The sequence below is a fragment of the Heliangelus exortis genome, chromosome 3, assembly GCF_036169615.1.
Source record: "Heliangelus exortis chromosome 3, bHelExo1.hap1, whole genome shotgun sequence".
NCBI lineage: Eukaryota > Metazoa > Chordata > Aves > Apodiformes > Trochilidae > Heliangelus > Heliangelus exortis.
The window spans coordinates 46,956,118-46,983,241 of record NC_092424.1 but is presented as its reverse complement, the minus strand read 5'-3'; the positions used below and the strand labels follow the sequence as shown (position 1 = coordinate 46,983,241).

Here is a 27,124-nt window from a genome sequence, read left to right as displayed (position 1 = left end):
GTCCTTGCTGGTGAAGACTGAGGCAGTCACTGACTACCTTGGACTTCTCTACGCCTTGGCCAAACAGGTCTCCCATTTGCTACTGGAGTAGGCCCACATTTTCGTTTGTCTTCCTCTTACCCCTGACATACGTAAGAAAGTTTTTCTTGTTGCCCTTAGCCCCCCTTGACAGATGCAGTTTTCCTGGTGCTTTTGCTTTCCTAACCTGATCTCTTGCTTCTCCCCCAACTTCTCTGTACTTCACCCAGGATATCTGTCCTTGCTTCCACCCTCTGTAAACTTTGTTTTTACCCCAAATTATGACCAGGAGTTCCTTGTTCATCCACTAATGTATCAGTCATGCCAAAACTAACTCATTCCTGTTACAGGACAGATCTTCAACTCACAGGACACTGTCTCTCATCAAATGATGAAGCATCTACAGTATATGAAGAACTTTAAGAACCCTAGCATTGAGGGAAATGTGAAATTTTGTTCAAAATGACTGCTTAACAGGTGATTTGGAAGGACCAGGAAAACCTAGCAACTGAACATAATCATGCAAAGTAATTGCTCATATAAGACAGGATAAAACACAAAAACCTTTTCTGAAGCCATGCTTAATGCTCATGATTTCAAGATAAGGTTTTTTGGAACCACAGACAGAAAAAAAATGAGCGGCAGTTTTTGGTGTTTTTTCCTCCTCCTTTCTTTCAGTGGCAATGTTAACAATTAAGGATATCAAAGAGCAGAGGATTCTTTTGAATAAAGCATTGTAATCTTTAGCATATTTTTACAAGATTGTCCTATTTCCCCACATGTAAATAGGAATGGTGCTAGCAATAGATGCATGGTGAGATAAACTTCTCAAGTTCATTCAACACATTACAAATTACTGAAGTCCTCTGGGTTTTCCACACCATCTACACAAAGTTCAGCACATGAAGACTATTGACTCTTTACATAGTGAGATGGAAAAGGTGACAAACAGTTCCAAAGACCCGGCTTGATTTAAGTTTCAGGATTTTTACAGTGCCACAAAGCCCTCACTTCAAAAAAATCTTAAAGAAACAGTCAAAAGGAAAAAAATAATTTAATAGATAATCAACTGTCCTAAATAATACTTGTTCTGTTTGCTGATAGTAGATTTTGCTGCAGACACCATCTGTGGCCCATAAAAAAATGTCCAATATACTGTGGAAATACTGTATTTCTACACTGGGAAAGAGTGGCTGAATATTTACTTTTTTTTCAATTACCTGAGAGTAGGTCTTAATTTTAAAAGCTTTAATTTATATTTACAAAATGAATAAGTTATCTTTTTTGTCCTTGTATAGAATTAGTTCTATTTTATAATTCAGTTTTTCAACAATGATTTTTTTTGCACTGAAATGTGTAATAATATAATTTCTTTATTAAGGAAAATTGAACTGCTCCAGAATAAGGTTACTTTGAGAATACTTATTAAAAAAAAATCTAATAGTAGTTTACTAAAGAAGTAAATGAGAACAAACATAGATTTTAAATAATAAGAACTCCAAAACATATTCAAGATCTTTAAATACTAAGAAAAGCTAACTGCCTTGTTTCTCTGTTTACTAATCATGTGTTTGAATCAAGAAATTTTGATCTGTAATTGCTATTAAAGCATATCTGCTCAAATTCCTAGCAAAAATCACAGCACTTTTGTAAATTACTCTGAAGTCTAGGAGGTACCATTTTCAGTGCTGTTCTCTCTCTTTGCTCCTCCTCAGAAAATGCACTGATGACAAAACAAAACAAAATCACTCATATTTAGAGATGATTTAAAACAGAGCTTTACAGGAACAGAGTCACATCATGCCATGGTTTAAGGCATCTCTTATGTGGTAATCCAGGTAATTATAGACATGTAAGCCTGACACCAGCCCTTGATAGAATAAATGGCCAATATGGTAATTTATTAATGAAAGGAAGATGTGTAATTAATGTCAGTCAACAAGAATTTATGGTAACTAGGGCCTATCAAAGTAACCTAACATTTGAGATTACAAATTCAGTGGAACAGCATAATAGCAATGTTGCAATTTACCTCAATTTGTGTGTGGCATCTGATACAGCACTGACATTTTGATTAAGAAAATAAAACACTCTGAGATCAGTGTTAGATGGATCTAACTGATACGTTTCAAAAAGCAGTTTCCCACAGTGAACCATCAATGTCAGCTTTTCACATTGGTCTTGCAGTGAACATCTCCTAGCCCTATGCTATTCAAAATGTTTGTAATGATCTAGAAAAAAGCATGAAGTAATTACTCATAAATTTTTCAGATGGCACAAAATCTGAGGGAGTGGAAAATAATGAGAAGTAGAAATCACAGACAAAGCCATGTCAACAGCTCACTCAGCTGCGATTAAACATCTCTTATGCATTTTAATACAGCCCAAAATTGTCACACCTTTAGAAGTTAGAGCCATGCACCTAGGAGAAAGGACTCTGTCCAGGGAGGCACTAATTTGAAATAACTAAGGTTTTGAGGGGTTGATCAGCTGAGCTCAAATCCTCACATTATGGTTCAATTGTGTAGACAAACTGCTGGATATCGGCACAAGTAAGCAGACTGTATCACTTCGGTAGTTGACATTGCTGGCATCAGTGCTCATATTGTACCTCCCTCTGCTGCATGAAATTTATGAAAACTGGTAAGAATGCAACAGATAACCGAGCAAATTATTAAAGACTGGAAAATGAGATTCTCTCTCTCTCTGAAAATTCAAGGGAAAAATAAGATACAGATGAACCAATATGAAGAAAGAGAGCTCTTGATAATAAAAGACAGTAGGTAGAAGCTAGACAAGCTGAAGCTATTTTAATACATAAAAATGGTATTAGAAATAGAGCACATTTTGAACAGGCAAGGTAATTAATGAACCATATAAATCAAGTGGGGATTTTTTGTTTGTTTCTTCGATTCACCCCTGGCTTTTTTAAGTCAAGGAAGTCTGTTTTCCTGAATTAAACGTTCGCATTCAAAAATAATTTCAGGAAATGATCATAACTCGTGTTACACAAGGTTAGGTGAATAATCATAATGTTGCTTCTGCTTTCATATCTATGGGTAACTTTCCCACACACATGCCAATTAAATAAGATAAGTTTCTGTGGTATAAAGGACTTCCTTAGTGTGTCTTTCAGGCTTCATATTTTGTACCTCAGCAGCTGTGGATTACTAAACAGTTCCACAGGACCTCAGAGGATCTCAAAATGCTAGCACACATCAGTTTGCTCTAACAAATTATGCTTTGGGATACAACTGCTCAACATGGAAATAAAGGGGAAAAATGAAACAATACAGATATCTGAATATGTGGAAAGAAAACAAAACAAGTGCTAACATGTCTATGAAGGTTTTTTGGAGGATCAAAGCTGATGTCTGCTAATAGTTGCTTGTAGAGTTCACATCAATAATAGAATAGCTCAAGGCAATGTGTACAGGCTTGCATTTAAATTACTAAAGATGTGACATGAGAATGATAAATATGCTACTGTGATTGATCAAAATGCTTCCAAACATTTTAAGGATGACATTTAACAACAGCACAAGATTTGTCTTAATATACTGTAATGTGTTGATTGTTTCAGTCATTAATAGGAACTTGTGTTTTTCTAGGGAAATTAGGGTCAAGAAATTGACTTTGGATTGACTTTGACTATTGTTCTGCTTAACTAACTAGCTTTAAAGATACTCCTCACAAACAAATTAGAAACTCTTCTCATTGAAGAGAAAAACTTAACTGGGGATGCTGAGAATGATTCTCAGATTCACTGTGGGCATAAAAATCATGCCAAAGAACAAGATGCATTTAACAGGACTACTTAGTGATTAAAACAGAGCAATCTAATCCATTTGGTGAATGGATAGGTTTCTGAATGTAAGAGCATTTAAGTGAGATATTTCTGAAATTTTTCATCTCCTTGTTAGTTCTGCCCCCTTCCTATATCACAAAATAGGAAAAATACAGTAAAACTACAAAGCAGAGGGCATTGGTTTGCTTAGTACTTAACTCACATTTGTGTTTTATTCCTTTTATTTGCACTAGTTACTTACCATATCACTTGGCACAAGAGAATATGCCAGCTCCTTAATAACAAGAGCAACAGCCTCAGAGTATCCAGTAACTATAAAGTACTCTGAAACCTGCCTTGTATAAATTCAAGTAATTCTCCTCTCAAGTCTTGATACAGACACTGTCAATCTTACTTCACAGGTTGTGTTACAAGACTTCTTATCTGGTATTTTAAAGAACACTCATGTTCCACCATGCTCACTGCTTTATTGTAGTTTTGTTTTAAAGCATAAAGCAAACTAACATGGACAGCTATGAAACAGAAGAAATACAAAATTAAGAGGTTTTTTGGTTTTAAGAAACAGACATTTAAAAATTACTCATAGCAACATTAAGACGTGGAAAATATTCTAATGGCTCCAAGGACAAACAGATACGGTTCTTTTTACAAATGACAAACCACAGAGAATCACAGAACGGTTTGGGTTGAAAATTAACCTTAAAGATGATCTAGTTCCAAGCCCCCTGTCATGGGCAGGGACACCTCCCACTAGACCAGGTTGCTCAAAGCTCCAGCCAACCTGGCCTTGTACACCTCCAGGCAGGGGGCACACCACCCTGGGCAACCTATTCCAGTGTCTCACAACACTCACACTTAAGAATTTCTTCCTAATGTCTAACTTTAATCACTGTAAATAAACAATGAATAAATAGCACAGCAATGTATCAGAGCCTTTCTATGATGAGATGACAGCTCTTCACTATATTCACATATTGATAACATCATTAAATTTACTACTTTACTCTTGATAAGTTAAGTGCTATTGGATTTACTTCTGTTCCAATCTGAAACAGAGGTCAGAGCTGATTAGAGCAAAATTAAATGAAAAAATGAAGCATGCTTCATCTGAACAGAAAGCTTTGAAAAGAATAACTTTGGATTCTGGAAAGAAAAAGCATTTGGTATGCTGCATATTTAAAGCATCCAAATTGAACACTATTCCCTTGATTTCTTAGTCCAGCTTATTCCAGATAAGCATAGATTCCCTGTGATACAGGCCTCCTATAAAAGATTACATAAAATTGCTGTCCTCAGTGCTAAACCTAATGACAAGAAACATGCAGGAGAAGGACAAATATTAATGACATCTTCAAAAATTTCAACATAGTGAAACTGCAAGGTTCAAATCACACAGGAAGAATAGGAAAAATAATGAGAAATTACACGATGAATCACAGAAACCCAGGATTGCCACAGTTGGAGATCCTCTGTGATCATGGAGCACAAATGTCAGCCTCCCTCAAAAAACCAAAAAAAAACCCCAAAAAACAAAACCAAAAAAAACCTGAAGTCCCCATGCCTACTACAGCATGTCTTTAAGTGCCTCATCTACATGGTTTTTGAGTACCTCCAGGGACAGTGACTCCCCCATCTCCCTGGAAAGCTTGTTCCAGCACCTGACTACTCTTTCAGTAAAGAAATTCTTTCTGATATATTCTGTAAACCTCCCCTGGTGCAACTTCAGGCGATTTCCTCTTGTCATATTTACCGCCACCACCTGCAACTCCTTGAACACTTCCATCAGTGCTGCCTCTGTACAATCCTAAACATCCACTGCACTGACCCTGTGACCAATGTTCCTGTCCTTGAACATGCAGGGGTCACCAGGACTGAGGCCATGATTCTGAGGGCACAGCTGTGCTGGGCAGGGCACATCTCCAGGATGGAGGATCACCACCTCCCTAAGATTGTGCTCTCTGGTGAACTTGCCACTGGCTGCCACAACACAGGAGCCCCAGAGAGGAGATACAGGGACTCCCTGAAACAATCCCTCAGCTTTGGCCATACTGACTGCCAGCAGTGTCCTCTCTGGCCTCCAGTCAGGAGACATGGAGACACCATCCATAAAGCTGCTGCCTCCTTTGGGAACACATCTAGAATCAGTCTGGAGGAGACAAGACAGCACAGAAAGAGCTGTGCTGTGCCTGTCCCCTCACAGGAGACTTCCTGCTCTGCCTTTTGCAGCCACACTGCCCGTCCCACATTGCCCTTATCAGCCATCAGCATGGAGAGAGAGAGCCCTTCTGAAAGCTTTGTTCGTGAAGCCAAGCCATGATGATGATGATTGTTACTTGAGAGAAGAGGCCAACACCCACCTCCCCACAACTCCCAAGGTAGTTCTAGAGAGAAATGTAGTCTACCCTCAGCTACCTCCAAACTAAACAACACAAATTCCCTCAGCCTTACCTCACAAAGACTTGTTCTCCACACTCTTCACCAGCTTGGTTGCCATTTTCTGAACTTACTCCAGCAGCTCAATATTCTTCTTGTAGGGAGGGGCTGAACACACAGTACTCAAGGTGTGGCCTCACCAATACTGAGTACAGGTGAACAATCACTTCTCTTCTCCTTCTGGCCACACTATTTCTGATACAAGCCAGGATACTGGTGGCCTTCTTGGCCACTTGGACACACTATGCTGCTGGCTCATACCAGTACCTACAGGTCTTTTTCTGCCTGGCCACTTTCCAGCCACTGTTCCCCAAGCCTGTGCCCCATGCCCCATAACTGCATGGGGTTATGACCAAAATGAAGAAACAGAATGCTTCCTATTGCAAATTTTTTGTCCCAAACACACAGTGGAATACTGGTATTACTGTATAGTGTACGTGACTATAAGAAATCAGGTATAATGACCATATAACAGTCATTAAAAAAAAAAAAAAACAAAAAAAAAAAAACATGTAAAACCAGGTAAGCAACCAAACTGTAAAAACAAGCTTTTGCTCTCTACACTGTAGATTGATATATAGTTTGATTAGAAGGGTACACCAGTATTAAAGGAAACACAGTACTTAAAATTACTTCTGGATGTTCACAGAAGTCCTGTTGCTTCTTGTAGAAATATTTTTCTGAAACCTAACATGCTTTGGAATCTGGAAAAATACATAAAAAGGCTATTAAGTTACCATGATAATGGACAGTTGAGACAATCTTCATCAAGCATAAGAAGTCTGAGATAACAGTACTGAGATGTATCACACTGGGATAACAGTGAATTTATATTTCCATTAAAATAATTTTCATGCTTCCTTATTGACAATGACTTAAGCCATATCTGACCAGTAACTGTTCCATTATTGTCTGAGATTTTGAAGTCTACTGAAACCTTTTCTGGATATCAAGAGAAAATCTTTAACATACCGAGTATTAGGAACCTACAGAAAAAGCATTAAAGTTCATAACAATTCACTCTATTTTTTGCCTTAGAGATGTAAAAACATCTTTCAGAAATTGATACACATTCACTGGAGTGTGGGACTGATGTGGAACAGATTCCTATGAAATCACCACTTCAGTGGTTACGGTGCTGTTACAGTTCTGTCTCAGCCTACCTGCGAAAAAAGCCATATTATTTCTGTGGGGTTTGATGATTATTGAATAGTAGCAGCAGAAAAAGAAAGTCTAATAGCATTTGTATACATAGAAGTAGAAAATCCCTCTTCACAATCAGAAAGTCACTTCATTGCATGATCAAAGAAAATGTTCTGGAAGTATTTTAGAGACAAACGTAACTCAGAGCTTAATAAGAATGTTTCCTCCATAATATTTTATTTGAAGAAGGAAAGGTATTTAGTGATTGAATAGAGTTTAGTATAAAATGCATTATATAAAATGCATTTTATAAAATGCAATCCCTCAGAATCCTATAAAAAATACTCCCTGGCACCACAGCCTCCCGCAAAAAAAAAAAACCAAATCAACCAACCAACCAAAAAAAAAAAAAACCACCAAAACAAAAAACAAACTCCAAACCCCTAAACCAGAAAAACAACCCCAAAAAAACAACAAAAAAAGCCCCAGACCAACCAGCCAAATAAAAAAACAAACAAACCAAAACCCAAAAAAACCACAACCAGAAGGAATAAATATCAGATCCTCAACATAATAGCAGCTAAAATTTCCTTTGAGGTACAGTATCTATAATTTCTGTTCAGTTACACAGCACAGCTGTATTTATTCACCAGAAAGCATATATTCCAATTATTAGCATTACACCGAAAGAAAACTCAAACCAAAACCAGCTTGAATAGCATTCACTCAAGCCTGCAACTGGTCCAGAAATCGCTTCTGTCCATTTCCCTGAGTTACTGGAACTAATTATTTACAATGCTCCAAGAAAAGCAGCGCTGTCATTTTAATTTAAGTAATTTAAAGTACTTAATGGTACTTTCAACTCACTATAAATTCTGCATCACTGATACAATAGTTTGCAAAGCTTTTTTAAAATTATTTTCTGTCTTCTTGGAAAATTTACTGTGATCTCACTATCACAATTTGGTCATTGATTTGGACATAATAAATACACAAAACAGTTCTTAGATTATTTGAAAATCTTAAAACAAGAAATACTGGAATATATATTCTTCCAATACTGGAAAACTTCGAATTATTACTTCAAACACAACACTGGACCACCATCTTTGCACTGAATAGGAGAACTGAGTTCACAAAAAGCATACGTTTATTTTTGTCCTATTAAATGAGAGTAGGAGCTTGGTCATTACACTCTTCTCTTTAAGCATGGCAGTCACTTTCCTCTTCTGTTATGCAGCTGCTTGGGAATGTTTCTAGTCTAAGAATACTCTGGCTGACAAAAATAAGATAACATTGTCCTCCTTTAATGAATCCTATTATTTCAAAATAAAATAAATGAAAAGATAAAGATTAAATAAATAAAGTATTAAAATAAAGATAGGGGAAAAAATAAAAATAATTTAAAATAAATAATAAATAATAGCCTAAATAAAAAAAATTAATAAAGAGAGAAGCCAGTAATGACATGAGAAACAAATACTTCAGTTCATCACTATTTTGTGGAACATTTTTCTCTTCATGCAGGAGAGAGGAAAAAAAGAGCTCTTCATCCATAGAACAAAATTCTATCTCCCTTTGTCTACAACAAGCTTTCTGATAACATTCAGACACAACACAAGAAGGGCCCCAGAGGTACAGGTAAGATTTCTTCAGGACATAAAGAGCAGTTTATAACTCACTTACTAATTAACCTCAATTCTCACCTATCAGTAAAGCCTTCATAGACTTTTATGGGTCTGTAAAACTTGAACTACGGTGCTGCTCTTCATTGAACAAAGTAACCTTTGGCTATCTGTCTAAGTAACAAAAAACCAGTTCAAGCTATTCAACCTGCAACCAAGTAACACTCGTGTGAGAGCACTATCTGGAATTTCAGAGAGCCATGACTCTTTCCATAGCCTTTGGGTTGCCCTTTACAAAAAATATAGAGAATTACAATAAAAAGAATTTAGAAGAAAAGCAAACAAATACATCTGAAAAGCTAGAGCCTGGAGCACTGCTGGTGCATTCAATCATTTCTCCAGAATAAGCATCTACCTGCACACCTGCATACAGCGCTTCTGGCTGAAAGAGTTTTGAGACAGCTACCAAAATTCTTCCTCATTTAGTTTATAGCCCTGGCTTGCAAAACAGCTTGAGAGTCTCTAGTTTGATTCGCATTTGAAATGCATCAGTGTGCAGCAGCTAAAATAAACTTATGTTTACTAACTAATATACTTGAAGTTTGTTATAAAAGTGATTTGGGTGTTCTACAATTGCAGAAACATCAGTGTTGACACCAACTTCATCCTTCTGGAGCTGAAGAAGTCCAGAGAGAATGTAATATTTCTGATAGATTGTAATTAACATGAAAAAAAAAAACCTACAAGCATTTAGTATCTGTTTTTCTACCATTTCTCAACACCTCTCCTTTTGAAAGGACTTCTCCTTTTGCTTCATACAGTACTCTAACATTAAAACTCTGAAAGAAACCTTCTTACCTTTTCAAAATCCACATTCTTCATTTAGACCCCTTTTTCACCTGTGTAAGCTTTTGTGTTTCGGGATAGAGCACACCAGTTCTCAAGAGCATTTTACCTCAGGTTGAGGGGAAACAGCTTATAGTTGAAATGAAAAAGAAGAGAACCTGTGGGAAAGTCCCCCAGACAGAACAGAGGGCTGATATCCAGTATTCCATTTCTCACACTTTCTCAGTGAGCAATCATATTTTAAGATGTTACAACTGCAACATCTACCTTTCATTTCTTTTACTCATCATCATGGAATAAAACAATAAGGCTACTGAAAATACTTCAAAAGAAGTTGGAATCACAAATAAAGCACACACAGCAGATCGTATGAAAATTTAAACTCTGTTTAGTTTGTTGAATAAGCATACAGTAGTTTCACATCCATCTTACGTCTGTAAGCTCATTGGAAAACATATTGAATCACAGTGCATTTATCATTAAGATATTTGTTATAACCTCTGGCAATTATTCATAAATTTTATATAACTACATTGACATTTTAGTTCCATTTCTTTCTAATTTTTTCAGTTACTCTTTTTATACTTGCAGCCAAAAGAATTAAAGCCTGTAATGTCTGGCAAGAGACTTTTTATATAAAAATACATACAAATTAATATTTCAGGAAAAAAAACATACTGCCTCTTGAAGGTGTTTCTCAGATGGGTGTTTGAGAAGTAGAAACCAATGAAAAACAATTTAAAGCAAAACAGTTATGTCTTGAGGAAGAAATAATGAAGGAATCTTTTTGTTTTCCCTTTACTTAAACAGCAGTATTTGCAATTTGTTGCTAAATGACAACTACCAGCCACAAAGCTTCTTCACTACCCAGTACTATAAAGCACCATGTAGAGCTATTTAAGATGGACAAAAAATAATTGCAAAAATTCTATCATCACAATATGCAAATGCATACATAAACATAAGATGTGACCATCTTCCGAAGACTGTAACAGTCAAGAAAAGCATAAAGGTTTTAACTTGTGAATGAGTCAAGATTTCTCTTTTTTTCCCTCTTTACATAGGGCATATTTCTGAAAGTCATACAGGCATGAAGTTCATCACCAATTTAAAAAACCCAAAACCTCTGTTAAAGGTGTATTGTCTATTTTAAAGAAAAAGAAAACAGCAACTGGAGTCACAGAACTTAGTTAACAAGGTATTGGTTCTTTATCACAACATCATCCATTTAAAAATATTAATTTTATGATCAGTACTGTTTTCCCACAAAGCTATGGGGAAAAAATGTTGTTCTGTTTTCTGCAATTAAAAAAATTTAAAAAATAAAAGAATTCAGTGGTTTGTAGTTCAGGAGGAAGGGTTGCCAAAAGTGGCATTATATTGGCACTGCTTTCACAGACAGACTGGATTACAAAAGCTCTTAAATTGGTAGCTGCAGGTCAGTCATACATTCAGTGAATCCAAAGAGGTGACAAGACTGAGAACTTTGAGGATATGATTCTGCATATTGAGGCTCAAGAGGGATACCTGCCAATGAGACTCTTGTCCTTGTCAAAAGCAAGTTTTATCTTCCTCATTTTCATACATCTTCTTTACAAAAAGAAGGGGATATGGAAGGACTTCTCCTCAGTGGCAGTAGAGACAACAGGTAGCAAAAGAAATCACACACCCAGCCCTCTTAAAACTACAGTATTTCCTGAAGTATAACAACACGCAAGACTTCAGGCAGTCTGCCCAGAGCAAAAGTGAGGCTTTCCTTTACATGCCTAACAGCTCACACTGCTGAGAGAGGAGTGTACCAGGATCTAATACCTTCCACTTTAGAGGGAATGGTTAAGATGCTGCTACAAGGAGCTTGTTGAGCAACAGCAGCCCAAAAGCTGCAAGACCTCAGTTCCTGTAGGTTGTGCATGGAGGCAGACATAAATCCCATGTGTTAAGACACCCATTTGGTGTCTAAAGCTAAAGGAAATATCTCCTGACATGTCCTGACACCATCTGTGGCCAAGCAAGAGACACCTGTGTGTCCTCATGGCTGTGGCACTTCACAACTGTTGAGAAAATAAGATGACTACACACCAGAGGAGGTGAGTGCTAATAAAGGCACTCAAGTTGTCCCTGTCTGATGATCTTTGATTAATAGAATCCTTCTACATGTACAGTTTGTGTTTGTCTTGTGTCCAGAAGAAACACCTCAGATTAAGCCTTTTTCCCCGGAAGAGGAAGTACCTCTAAGACTCGTTACTATTAAAAGTCTTGAGCAGATACTAGCATGAAAAAACAAAAGTATGCATAAAAATGTTTTGCAAAATGCTTCATTTTTAAGAACTTCAGATGTCTATGCTGCTTCTTACTCAGACTTTTCACTGATGTCACTTTGAGAAGCACTTAAAGAGAACAACAAAGGTAAGTGTGTGGGAGAAGAGACTGTAAAGTAATTAACAATGAAGATTCTGCTTCTGGGGACAAAGCCTGAAAATCTGATATGCAGGAAAACAAATTTCAAGCTTTCAGGGCACTGATATATACACTATAAAATAAACACTGACATAAACATTTAAGTATTACATTCTACATTTAATGTATGCATACTTGAATATCTAAGCAAAAAAAAAAAAAAAAGACGACCAAGTGATTTCCTCCTTCACTCTAAGCAGCAACAGACCTAGTTCCTTCCTTTTACTCATCATTGGAGATAAATTATCTGATGCTGAACAGTTTATCTCAACTATACAATAATTCTCAATTTACCTTCATTTCTGCAATTTTTATATGGTTAGAATGGCTACAGTTATTCTTACAAATGTCACGGTAATTGAAGAAATATGCCAAAATCTTACCGCTATGTTTCCATTGCATCTTTGGGACTGGCAAACACCTCTCATTCTATTGGAAACCAGCACATCATCCCAACAAGATGGACCCTTCAAAATAAAACCAAAACATAAAAGGTTTTAATCTACTTAATTAGCAAACATACAATAGCTGGATTTGGTGCCTCTTTTCCTACCCCCATTTTAGACTCTTGCTAGAGAGTTATCACATTTATGCTGAAAAAGACCGATCATGTTATGACAAAATTCATCAGCCAAGCTCAGTTACTGGCAGGACATGCAGACCCTCCCATCCTGAGGTCAGAGATGCAAACAGAAACTACCTTTGCTCAGCTTAAGCAGGGAGTGACTTAACTATGATTAAAAAGATACAAAGACTCATATTTTCATTCACCACTGTTTACAACTTGGCATGCAGCTGGCAAAGGGAAAAAACACAGCAGCTGGAAGTAGAATATACAATTAGAAAGACAGAAGTGGAACACAAAGTCTAGGTTAAGTAGCTTTTCTGTATTTTAATGTTTAATTATTTAATAGTTTTAATTTTACTGAAATCTGTTTCTTTTTTCATGGGCTGTTAATGGTAATTTTGATGTTTGCTGCAGACAAACTACACTTCTTTTCACCAGATAAAATAATTACTTAACTTCATTACACTGTAAGGAATATGTGGAGTGAGAATTGTTAGTAGATTCCTGTACATTTGTGTTGATTTCAAGATTGATCAGTCACTGATAGTAAAAAACAAAATAACCAAAAACCAGAAAACAAAGACACACAGAAAAACACCACCAAAGCAAAACACACATGAAGAAAATTCATAGAAAACCCTTAGCAAACTTGGCTGTGACTTTCTGAATACAAACAGTTACTTTTTAAGTGTACAACAAAAGACACAGTGAATTTAAAGACTACAAGTCATCATTATTATTTTATGACTGCAAAATACTGTGGTTAATAGGATGATCTATCAAAGGGGAATGTTTACATATACGGTATACGTAGGGATATTTATAAAAACATTTCCCAAAACACACAGAACATTAAACAACATTAAAAGTCTCTTATTCTAATATTAATCTCAAATCCAGTTAATATTTAATTCACGAACACTAAATATGAGTCAGAAAAATATGTGAAGTATACAGATATCCATATATGTGCATATATATATATGTACATATATATGTATCAGAAATAGACAACTAAAAAGGTATCAAGAGTTAAAATCTTTTCTGCTTGATTAATAAATCAGTGCTTGGGAGAGTGTCACTGCTCAGGAATAACAAGAAAACTTTACCCAGAAGACAAATTATGGCAGTTAAGGTTTAACTGCATCAGTGAAATTAGTGCCTTACTAAAACACAGTTGGATTACAAAGTCACCCAGTACTATATCTAGAGCCATCTTTTTTACTTCTGTATGAAGCATTTTTTTCTCATAGTGTGGACACAGCTGGGATAGATTTAAAATAGCAAGCTTAACAGGAGGATCATGGCTATAAAAGATTGATACAACCTAGCAGAAAAGTTGACTGAAACAGATTAGTCTCTACTGAGCTCTGCTCTCTACTGTCATAGTTGAAGTGCTGGCACTAGAGATAGGTAAAAAAAGAGTTTGAACATATGTAAGCTGTATTGCAGGCAGTCACAGGACTGACTGCAGGTAAAATTGACTCTCTGGGAGACAAATAGCTGCAGCTTAGTGTAGTTAGTGCAAAGTAGTAAAACTTAGCTTGAAATTATGGGAAAGAAGCTTCCCTGAAAAAAAAAAAAAAAAAAAGTTTGCCATCAAATTATTCCAGTTAATTTTGACCTCTTGGGAAGCTCCAGTATTCTTGAGATTTTGCAGGAAGCACAGCAGAGCCTCCTTCAGGTGTTATGAAAAGAATCACCTCCTTCTATTGTTTTCCACTCGTACATGAAAGTTCTGTTTGATGTTCCCCCATTCATCTATTTTTCCCCATGCTATCAAAGATTCTGCAGAACTCTAGTACACGTATCAAGCAGTTTACTTTCCAGGGAGAAAAGTCATCTACCTTGCCATTCCTAGTATGGATGCTGGACATTACTTACATACTGGACTGAAGAATGGAAAGATGATGCCACTGAACTTGCTCTTTCTTTTCTAAATAATTATATTTATTCTGTTAACAGTTTCTAAGCATGAAGGCAGTGTTTTGGTGGAATTACTTATCATAGTTCCTAGACCTCATTCCTGAATGTAATTGTTCTCTTAAAATCTTTAATGTATATATGAAATTTGGGTTTATTTTCCTAGTGTACATCAAATTCATATTAACCCACATTGAACTCCATCTGCCAACAAATGAAGTGTTCATCATAATTTCCATAGGAGGCTTCTAGTAGGTACTTCCTAGGTTCCTCCATACTCAAAGTCATCCTCTCCAAGTGTTTCTTTTTTATATAACAATCATCTAGTGGACTGTCCACTCTGCTATTTTAAAAGGATTCAGTAACTGCTCGTAATTTATAAATTTTGCTTGCATCATAGCATTTTTATATTTAAGGACCTTAAATTATATAAGTTTTGGTTTATTGGTTGTGGCAAATTTTTGTTTTGTTTGTCTGTTGGTGAGGTTGTTTGTATTTTTCTTTTGAGTTTGCCTTAATTTTTCTCTTAAGTCATTTTACTAATTTTTCTAAAAGTTGATTAATGCATCCTCTTTTTTTTTTCCCACTGCCAGTTTTTACATGCTACCTTTTCAGTCCTTTCTGCGCAAACCTTCTTTGATCCAGTGTAATACCCACATCTCCCCCCAATATTTACTTCTTTTTAGCTCCCCTTCTAGCTTCTTCTCAAACACCCTTGCTTTTTTATGTAACTCTCCTTTTTTAAACATTAAGCACAATAATTGTGTCTCTCAGATTTAGGGAAGTTACTGAATGCAAACATATTACAGGCATCCTTAAGCAATATATCAATAACATTATAAACAATTATATAATTAAGTCCTCCACATTACCCTCCTCTTACAGGTTCTTTGATCCACTTTCCCATAACATAATCTCACAGCATCTGAAGGTTTACTCTTGGGATCATGGTCTGACATGAATCTTACCTAATTTACATGAAAGGAATTCAAATATCCCCTTATTATACATTTTTCCTACACATTTAAGCTTTTGATTTTCCCCAGCATGTTAGACTCACTATCCTGATTTGCTCAAGTGGCTGTTAATGGGAGTCTTGTTTTTACCCTTTTCAGGCCTAAAATTTCTCATCTTAAGAATACTGTGGTACCCACTGGCTCATCAAAAGAAAATAAGACTAAAAAGTTCACATTTCTCTTAAATTGATTAGAATTTTCATTTTTCCAACACAGAGGAATTCAGTAGGTTTATACATCTTTGGATAATCCTTACATAACTTACACTAGGAACAGGACACTAGAAAAAAAGGATGAGCAATAAGTATGCTTCATAAAATTCATGGGCGGGGAAGGGGCAGGTGGAAACAGTCAAAAAAACCCAAACCCCTCACTAAGAAGCCCCAAAGATACCCTACAAATCCCCCCCTGACCCCAAGCACAACCCTACAAATCCCCCCCTGAGCCCAAGAGCAATCACTTTTTTTCCTGGCCCAACAACAACATCAACAGTAAATTTTGTGGTACTTTGACCTTGTGTGATTAACGTGAAACTTTCAAAATAACAATGTACACAAAAATAGTGATGAAACTGCTGCATACGAAGATAATTTTAAACAGTCGTGTAGAAAGAGTTTACAGGTATGTTATAAACTCTGATCCTAATTATCTTGATTTCACTGAACGAAAACATTTCAGGCTAAAATTGTTCGAGGAATTCATGCTTTAGTGTCACTGAAATTTTTAGGAGGTACTTAAGAAATAAGCACCTGATTTGCAAAGTATAATCTAGAAAGCATCCTGAAAGAAACCAGAACAGAAGGAAACTGATGCAATATTGACTATTGTTGATTAAAATTCAGCTGCTGCAACTAGCACCGGATCAGCTGCAAATATGCTTTAGACAGCAATTTTTTTTTTTTATTATTAATAGTAATAATAATAGTATGAATACTGTGGTCGCCTTTTAAGGTCTTATCCATGAGGGAAAGCTAATGTGAATTAACAAGTGCTCTCACTCTGCAGAAATTTCCTCACATTTCTCATGCACACAAGAGTGCTTTCTACATGAAGTCACTGTTTGAAGCCAGAATGTCATCTACCACTTAAGGCATGCTAAAAGCATATATGCAGGGAAACCACTAGCACAGTCCCACACTACCAGCAGCTGCTCAGCTCATCACTGATGTTTTAGCAAAACAGTTCCTATTTTTTTCTTCATATGAAAAACAAACTATCCAGCTCCTCTTTACATTGACTCCTATGATGGGCATAAACCCTGTAAGAATGTCAGATGCGTTTAACTTTTTTGATCACATTAAGCAGATCAAGCTCTAAATCACCAGCATTTTCTCTTTGTTCTAGCAAGAGTTAGATCAAGTTCTTAACCAGCAAATGAACCCAGCAGGAAAAGTCTAAGATGGACTGTCAGGGTATCTTGGGTTTGTGTATGACTGGCACTAAGGAGTGAAGAGGGGTGGCAGAGTGGGGTAAGTAACAAAAGATAAACCACAATCAAACAAAAAACTGCAGCAAAATTATATGCCTCACTTTCCAACTGAGTACAAAGGGGAAGATTTTGTTTCCAATGTCTGTACTTGGCATTCTTGAGAGTCATATCTTATTATTAATTATAGCATAAAACACTTCTGAAAGATTTCAATGTGCTTGAGAATTTTAGTTTTCCAACTTCAAGAGAAAAGGCAAAAAACTTATGTCCTTGAAAAACAGTGTATTCAAACTCTTAGTGACAGCACTACTAAATCTCAATTGCATCAAAATAAAATCAGGAATTCCGGCACGAAAGACACTTAGAAATGCAATTTCTGTATTGTTCTTTCTTGAGTCTAAAAGCCTGTCAAACTGCAAGCCAGCCAATCACTCGTGGTATTGCAAGACTGCACTCTGTAGGGTTAGCAATTATTATTTTGCATTAATCAAGAACACATTGTGAGAAGAACAAAGACTTCTGATTGCGAGATTAAAGCAATGTCCCTCTTGTACACATCCACATGGCTCACAGAGGAAGCTAAGCACTAAAGTGGATGCATCAGAGAAGACTCTTCTGGTGTATAAATGGAAAAATGACAGAACAAAGACAGAAATAGAAGCAACACCAGTGTATCATTGAATAGAAAAGAAAGTCATATTTGAGTATTTCTTGAATAACCCAAGGATGGAAATTTTTATGGTTTGCATATATGGCAGTTGTTCCTTCCCTTTTTAAGGGGGAAGATGGGGGAAAAATGGTAAATGGCATAATAAATTTGAACTGAAGCTCCTATGCAGCACATGGAGAGGATTAAGGCATTTTTAAAATGTATTAGGGAAGCACTGGAAACCTGTGTATATTTTACCAATATATGGTACTGGTGCACAGTACAGTGTGCATTAAACACTACTCACAGCAACTTTCCATCCAGTAGCCAAGATCTGACTTTTTATTGTGGAACCACAGCAGAATTTTGGTCAAAGACCACTTGAAAACAAAAATAATAACTACATCTCTGAAAACAGAAATACTACCTAGAGATCTCACATGACAAATCATACAAAACACAGTTGCTGACAGAACCATTGACCTGTGAAGTCAGGGAAAGATCAGAAGCAGAGGTCAGCAATAGAATCTAGTGACTCAAAGACTTCTAATAATTTAAAAGGTTGGAAACTATCCATGTATTTAATTCTCGGTATTTTCCCTGCTTCCTGATACACAATATGCAACAGAATATCACTAAAACACATCTTTGTACCTGCTAATATCTACATGAGAGACATAACTCTAAAATGTTGAGCAAAAGACCCAGACAGAGGACAAGTGTTAATGCAGAAAGACTTTTAAAATAATGTAAGAAACAATTCAAGGTATCTGAAAGGGTTTAAAAATCACCATGCAAGCTGCTGAAAAAATCCTAAATTGATCCAAACCATGCAAGCACTTAGACTTTTCTGTAAGACAATAGCTATTGAGACTATTTGAGGAGCTAACCATTGTATGGTGCCTTTCAGAAGGATTTCAGTATCTGAATCAGAAAGACAAAAGCTTCCCAAAACACAGTAATTACTTAAATAAAATTGATTTGCTTTTTGCCCCTCTGTCATGGGCATCCACTGCAAGCTACCACAATTCACTGCTTCCAGAGCCAGTACAGAAGACAACTCTAAGTCTCCCAGATTTAGCAGAAACCAAGACACATCCTGACTGTAAACTGCACTCACAGCTTAACACAGGCAGTGAGTATTACAGGAACAGCAACAGATCCCACCTACTGTCACAAACCTAACAGAGATGATATAATCCTTTTGCTGTCGTTTTCCTCTACTCCTCTCTAGGCAAGTTTGGGCTCACTTTCACAATACAAGCATTTGAGCCTAGAAAAATAATTTTGTAACAGAATGCACATTTTACTACAACAGCATAAAAAATTTTACCAGACCAGAGCTGGCTCCGTCAGCACCACCTGAATAGTCTGTCTACCTCTCTGAAATCCAGCACCTTCCAAGGCTTTTGTTCATATGCTGCCTTCATCCTAATTCAGAGTAAATGTCTTGTAAGGCAATTACAATTAGTCTGATTCTAGGAGTTCACGAATATCTCAGAACTGACACATTAAAACTGGAGAAGGGTCAGCAGCTGATAGATCTTCAAGGAACTGGGTAAAGCCTGAAGTTCATTAACAAGACAGAAAAAAAGAGGTTTTTCTTAAAGAGAAAAACTAGTGTTAAGTCTGATGTTAAAATTAGAAGTCAGTCCATTCATTTTTCTCAGTATCCCTAACCCTATCCACTAGAGTGGCAGTTGCTGAATGCTAGATTGTTTCTCACAGCTCAGTATGGATATAACACTTGAAAATGAAAGTTCTCATCCTATTTTATTAATGCAGTAATGGGAATGAAAAAAAAAAAAAAGACTTTTAAATACATCAATTCACATTTTACAAATTCTTAACTGGCTAAATTCAGAAGAGCAATTTGATTGTCGTTTGAAGCACTTACTAAGAAGAACCTAGCTGTTACATGAGTGATTCTCAATTAAGATTCTGCAGAAAAGATTTGTATGATGCACTCATTTCAATTCAAAAGAAATAAATCTATTAGAATAATAACATTCATGTGAAGTTCCATATTTATTTCATAGAATCAACAGAATCATAGAATGGTTTAGGTTGAAAGGGACCTTAAAGATCATCCAGTTCCAACTCAGCCCTGCATGGGCAGGGACACCTCCCACTAGACCAGGTTGCTCAAGGCCCCATCCAAGCTGGCCTTGAACATGTACAGGGAGGTCCACAACTTTCCTAGGCAACCTGTCCCACAGTCCCACCACCTTCACACAGAAGAATTTCTCCCAAATATCCAATCTAAATCTACTCTGTTTCGGTTTGAAACAATTACCTTTCATTTTGTCCCTACATACCCTTGTAAAAAGCCCCTCCCGAGCTTTCCTTTCCAGGCCTCTTCAGGTACTGGATGGCCACTATAAGTTATTCCTTGAGCCTTCTCTTCTCCAGGCTGAAGATCCCCAACTTTCTCAGCCTGTCTTCAAAGGAGAGGTGCTGCAGCCCTATGGTCATCTCAGTGGCCCTCCTCTGGATACACTCCAAGAGCTCTTATGTTGGGGAACCCAGAAGAGAACACAACAGTCCAGGTGGGGTCTCATGAAAGCAGAGCAGAAAGGGGAGAATTACCTCCCTTTGACCTACTGTCCATACTTCTTTTGATGCAGCCCAGGATAAAGTTGGCTTCCTTGGCCGCAGGCACACATTGCCAGCTAATTAACTGTAGTGACATGAGGCAACCAGGTGCCAATAATTGCCAGGTAGTGGGCTTGACCTCGTGTGAAGCCCACCTGTGCCTAATTAGGGCAGGCCCCTACTGCGCATGAGCAGGATTACGGGGCCAATAAAAGGCTCACACCTGAGTGGCGCAGCCGGCTAGCGCGCTCATGCAGCAAACCCGAGCAACGCTGTGTCCGCGGGTTTGAGCCTCACCCTACTGGTGAAGAGCTCTAGTGGCGCAACCAAGTTAGTGCGGTGCTGAGACAAAGCTCCAGTGCCGCAATCAGGTTAGCGCAGTGCCCTCAGAAGCAGTAAAAAAGTGGCCAACCACTCCCTGGCTTCCCCAGGTGAGAGCCTTTTAATGGCCTCCTAATCCTGCTCATGCGCAGTAGGGGCCTGCCCTAATCAGGCATAGGTGGGCTTCACATGAGGTCAAGCCCACTACCTGGCAATTATTGGCACCTGGTTGCCTCATTTCACTACAATTAACCACCCCCCCCTAAATCCTCATGCCATTTTCCACCCAGCCTGTATCTGGGCTTGGGATTGCTCCAACCCAGGTGCAGGATCTTGCACATGGCCTTACTGAACTACAGGAAGTTCTTTATCAGGACAAAACGATTCAAGTTGTGCCAGGGGAGGTTTAGGTAAGATATTAGAAGAAACTTCTTCACTCAAAGAGTTATTAAACACTGGAATAGGCTGCCTAGGGAGGCAGTTCAGTCACCATTCCTGGAGGTGTTTAAAATCCCATGCAGATGTGGTGCTCAGGAATCTGATTTAGCACTGGACTCAGAGTTAGGTTAATGCTTGGATTGGATCTTAAAGGTCTTGGCCAACCAAAACAATTTTGTGATTCTGTACCTTGACAATTACTAATACAACTAGACTATGTTATTTAATAAGATACTTGCTAATTTCTGCTGAATGCTTATACATCATATATACATAATTACTTAGTTCCTAACTGAAGTCTACGAACAGCAGTATCCAGATGAGCACAAAAACCCACTTCTACAAATACCCAAAGCACCCTAGCACTAGCAAAAGAAGGTAAAAATAAGAGATTACTATTGATTTAGCCAGGAAGGGCTTGTAAATAGAACATCTGTTAAAGGCTAAAAATATTTGAAAATTTATTATGTTAGATAATCCATTGGAGGTCAAACCTGCCAGATTGAAAACCTTTATGACCAAAATCCTATGCTTAGCCACTAAGCTTATCACAAAGACAGAGGTAATTAAAGTTTACCCATAGTCTACACAGACCTGCAAAAGACACTTCTAGAAGCAAGAGAGTAATTTTTGTTCCACATTTTTTTTTCTTTTACATTTCTGCTAAGACTGATACCAGATGAGGAGAACACAGGTGACAGGATACATGGATGCAGAGTAATCCATTATTTATGCAATAGCACAGTGAATTTGTTCTCTCCTACACCCCACATTTTAATAAATGCTGTTGTCAATGACAATGCTACCAGAGTAGCAGAGATTGCATCTCCTGCTTTACACTTCACTGCAAGTAAAATTAATCAACTTACCATGGAAAAACTTTGACATAGAACCTTCCATACAGCAGGGAGTATAGTATGGAAAATACTACTAAACTAGTTTTGGGGCTAAATTTAAAAGGATTTGTGAAATAGAAATCGGAGGACTGCAGTTAACTGCTTAGTCTACACATCACATTAAAAGAATTCCTCATAAGAAATCTTTGGTTATCATTAACTTTAATCACTAGAGCAATCAATAAAGCACAGGGATAACTTTATTTATATGAGAAATACTACTGAAGTAGACTTAATCACGTTTTAAGTCTTTGCAAGATTGAACCTACTGGTTTGATTTATAGTTGTAGCTTAGAGATGAAATTTTCCTTAGTGCCCAGCCTAATTAGTAAATTGATGGGTTTATGTCAATAGTTGTAACTCTACCAAAATGAAGTAGCTGACAATTTGCTGAACTGCTCACAGTTGTGTAATTAGGAAGACTTCCTGTGTGCCAGTTATTTCAAATCAAGAAGAACCACATCTCTGCAACTAAAATACAGGCAGTAGTTTCCATCATGGTATTTTATTGGTAACTTTTTTTTCTCTTATCACAAGTTTAAAAAACACACACACACACAAAAACCCCAAACAACAACAACAAAAAAAACCCCCAACTAATAGAAAATCTATTAATAAGATGGTTATAATAAGTTCTAGTCTTTCCTTTCACACTAATTATAGGAAAAGGATTTTTAAATGTAATCCCATTGATCTCAACTAAACAATGAAGGTTTATATTAAAACACCCAAGATACAGATCTCCAGAGTTACCTCTTCATCAGTACTATTTTACAACTTGCACTGTTATCAGCACTTATTATTTAAGTAAAAAAAACTGATTCAGAACATCTTTTTGGATAGTTTTTTCAGTGGGCCCTCCCTAGAAAGGAGCAAATAGAAATAAATAGAACTCAAATAAACAACTGTAACTGAGAGATCAAACGTATAAGTCCTGCTCTTGCTTGATTGCTTTAAAGGAATGTAGGTAAACATTTATCTAAAAAAAATACATAGCTATGCAAGAAGTAGATGGAGAGTCTCCTAAAACAACCAACCAAATGTCATTCAAATAATCCAAACTAATTATTTCTAATCTATAAGTGCAAAATATTTTATTCTGGGTGGCATTAAATGCTTTTTCAAGAATGAAAGAAAACAGAACTGGAGGAAACATCCAATTCTCTAAACATGCCGTGTATCTGTTGTGTACAGTGAAATTATAACATAAAAAAAAAGATCCATGGTTACAAGTGTTAATACCAGCAAACCCCACTGAGGTCCATATAAATTAAGAATAAAAAAGAAGTAAATTTGAAAAGTCGCTGCAGCAGTAACATCAACTGGTCCCTTTTCTGAGGCTTTCCTAAGGGAAGCAGGGAGATCATTGAGAGGCCAGGGAGCTCACAGATGGGAGAAATCAGAGCCTTCTGGGTTGAGCTAAACACACCCCAAGAGGAAAGGGAATGCTCATGGTTGTTCCATCTACAATTCTCTACAGTAAAAATATTCATCCATGTTTTAAGGGTTTTTGTCTGAAAGCAGGAAGAGCAAAAACTATTTTCAAAGCCTACTTCTGTTCCTATGCATTCCACCCCCAAGTCACAATCAAAAGTTATAAAGTGACTAGATGTGAATTAAAACTTAATTGGTACCTCAGCTTTTTCTAAAGTGGCACCTGTTTGCAATGCATGGGTTTCATCTCACAGGACTGCCTGGGCTGTCAGGAGCATCCCCAAGGAGCCTGCCCTTCCCTAGGCTCTGGACACACTAGGCCACCTCCCTTGGTGCCCCAGTATAGCTTCCCATGGGGAAAAAAAAAAAAAATAAAAAAAAAAAAAAAGGTATTAAAGTAAGGATGAAATAAGCCCTAAACACACAAGGATTTGAGCCCTTTACATGCAAGAGCACTAGGGGAAACGTCAGCCATTTAGGGGTGAAGCCCCTTCACAATATGGTAGCAAAAACCTCATGTCTGTCACTTCTCCGTAACTGGGTTGCATTTTTAAAATTCATTAAATATATTAAAAACTCAGCATGCAAATATGCTTTTGATTTTGCAACTTGCAATGAATAGAGATTACACTCAAGTTTATCTTCCTTAAAGACAATCTGTCAGAACAGGGTAGGTGGAAGTTATATTTTCTGTGTAAAGGTATTTCATCACCCCTGCCCCCCACATACACAACCGTAGCTTCACGTTGAAACAATTTAATTTAAAAGTTCTGTCCTACAGAAACATTTAAGAAATTTTGTACATTTGGGGAAGAGAAGATCTGCCCAGTCCTGCGATTGGAATGAATCATAACCTACGTCTGCATAAGAAATACGGGAATTAAATGAACTAGTACACAAAAATAAAGAACCTAAAATAAGCCAAGACACAAGCCAGGAAAAACAATTAGAATTATGCTAATAATTCTCATTGGACACTTTGTATTTCAAATTAACTTCAGTTGTAGTTAAACAAAGGTAGTAAACCAAAACTGTAAAGTGAAAATAAACAGCCCAAACCTCATGAATATTCCACAGTAATAAATTAATTCCAATGTGATAATTGCATGTCACATAGTTCAATATTAACTATTTTTTCTTTGGGAAGGGTTTTAAAACTTCTTTTGAAGAAGAAAAGAAGCTACAACATAACTATCAAGACAAAAGCTGGAGAAGCCATTAGTTCAGCAATTCACTTTCATAAGCCACTGTTAGACAACTCATCCAGTGAAAACTGTCACATCAACTCCTCGAGATACGGCAGAACCATATGGAAAGCTCTTAGCTACGTGTTCTGCCATTCCCTTTTCCTCTCTGCTATCATCGACTGTCCATTTATTTCCACCGTTTTTATTTTGTTCAAAGGACCATCCCCATGGAAATGCACATGCTCTGAAGATACTGGATGTGTTCATGAAGAGAAAAAAAAAGAAAAACCCAAACTAAAAAACAAGGAAATCATTCAACATTTTTCTAAGAATAAATTTCTCAACTAACAGCCACAAAGGTCTAAAGCAAAAGGGCCACTTTCAAGAGATTAACTTCATGAGCTGTTAAAGAAATATTTTCAGTTGCTGTAGTTATATAAAACTATAAAACCAAGATTACACACTACAGTACCTGAAGGAAACAGACTAGAGAGTTCATTTTTTTTATTTTGTCCATAATAAGAACCTCTGAAAGACAAAAGTCATACCAATTTCAACAATAATATTCCTGTGTTCCAAAAGCAAAAGTAATAGCCTACCAAAGACTTAAACACACACACACACACACACACACACACACACAAAGGAAAAAACCCACAAAACACAACTAGATCATATTCCATCTTTGCCATTTGCTTTGGTTGGTTTTTTTCCAAGTGCTACAATTGTTGCAAACTCTATACACACACCACAGCATTTATGGGTGAATCTATCTTTATTTTAGGTATTCAGAAACACAGGAAAGACTGCATCAAGTGGATTATTCAGATTAATTTAAGATCAATTTGCAAGTGCTGTGTTTTTATGGTTTGTGTTGGGTTTTTTTTTTCTCCCCAAACACTGTCCTTCTAATACACATGAAAGAAAAAAAACCATGATTCTTCAAGGTTTTACACAAACACATAGCTAGTATCAAAGAATTAAGGCTGTGCCAGGCAGACCAGTGGAAGCTTAATGAAAGATCCCACTCATCACACAGAAGCCCTGGCTGCCAGACACACATCTGAGCTCACAAATGGCAGTGACAGCAGCCGATATGACAGTCCAGGAAAAAAATTCAGGAACAGCAGAAAAGATGAAAACACTAAAAAAAATAAGCACAAAATAAAGACAAGGGAGCATTCACCCCTGTAAAATAAAGCTGTTGCTCTGGTGTTGCATGATAGATAGTACAAGATCTCTTCTTATAGCAGAAAATCCCTCAGCTAAGAACCTGATTTGGATTTAGATACCTGAATTTTCTCTGAATCTTATTGAATCTTACATGCTATGCTAAATCCCTTGGAGTATACAGGCATTAAGGGAAAAAAAAAAACCCACAAAAAAACCAAACCAAACAAAAAAAAAAAAAAAAAAAAACCCACAAAAAAGAAAACAAAAAAACCAACAACCCAAAACACAAAAAACCAAACCAAACATACAACACACACACACACACACAAAAACAGACGGTAGAGCTGCAATAAGCAGGGACAACTTCAACTGCATCAGAGGCCAAACCAACCTGTCCTTAAATGTTTACAGTGATGGGGCATCTACAACCTCTCTAGGCAACCTGTTCCAGTGTTTCACCACCCTCAGGGTAAGACATTTCTTCTCTATGTCACAGCTAAGTCTACCATTTTTAGTTTAAAAACCATTACACCTTGTCCTACTGCAACAAGCCCTACTAAAATGTCTGTCCTCACCTTTCTTATATTCCCCCTTGAAGTATCGAAAGGCTGCAACAAGGTTTCTCTGCATCCCTCTCTTGTCCAGGCTAAACAACCCAAACTCTCAGTCTGTCTTCACAGGAGAGACGCTTCGGGGCATAACGTGATTTAACAACACAGAAACATTCATATAATCTAGCATCACATTCTCAGACATTTTCGGTGCTTTAAAGACTGCAGCTCAGCCTTTTTTTTTTTTTTTTCATCTCCACTCCTCTCTTTCTCTATGTATACATCTGGAATTATTTTAAACTGTTCTTGAATTATTCTCTACACATAGGCCCGGATGGAACATGCCTCAAGTCAGTCTTTATAGTTTTCACCTAAATGACTGAAAAGGTGAACCAACTCAGTTTAAAGTGGCATTTGAGCCTAACTCTCCCATTTTCTGACAGAAGCTCTTGAGGATGCCCATGCATATAGATAAGAGGTGCTCCTACCACCCAAATTTTATAGCAATCCAATCTTTGTGCATACAAGTTGATCTCTGTGAACATCTTACTGGATCACACTTCGAAGACTAAGCTGGTAGGGGAGAAATGCCTCACCTGCTCCAATTTCTTCAC

General features: G+C 37.0%; 1 protein-coding gene across 1 annotated transcript in view; it reads right to left on the bottom strand.

Annotated features, from left to right (window-relative positions):
• PRKN (parkin RBR E3 ubiquitin protein ligase) overlaps positions 1 to 27,124 on the bottom strand; it is a 712,407-nt gene that overhangs the window by 368,133 nt on the left and 317,150 nt on the right. The window contains exon 5 of the mRNA XM_071740466.1: positions 12,714 to 12,797. Within this exon, the coding sequence (XP_071596567.1) occupies positions 12,714 to 12,797 (84 nt within the window). The remainder of the gene's footprint in view (positions 1 to 12,713; positions 12,798 to 27,124) is intronic.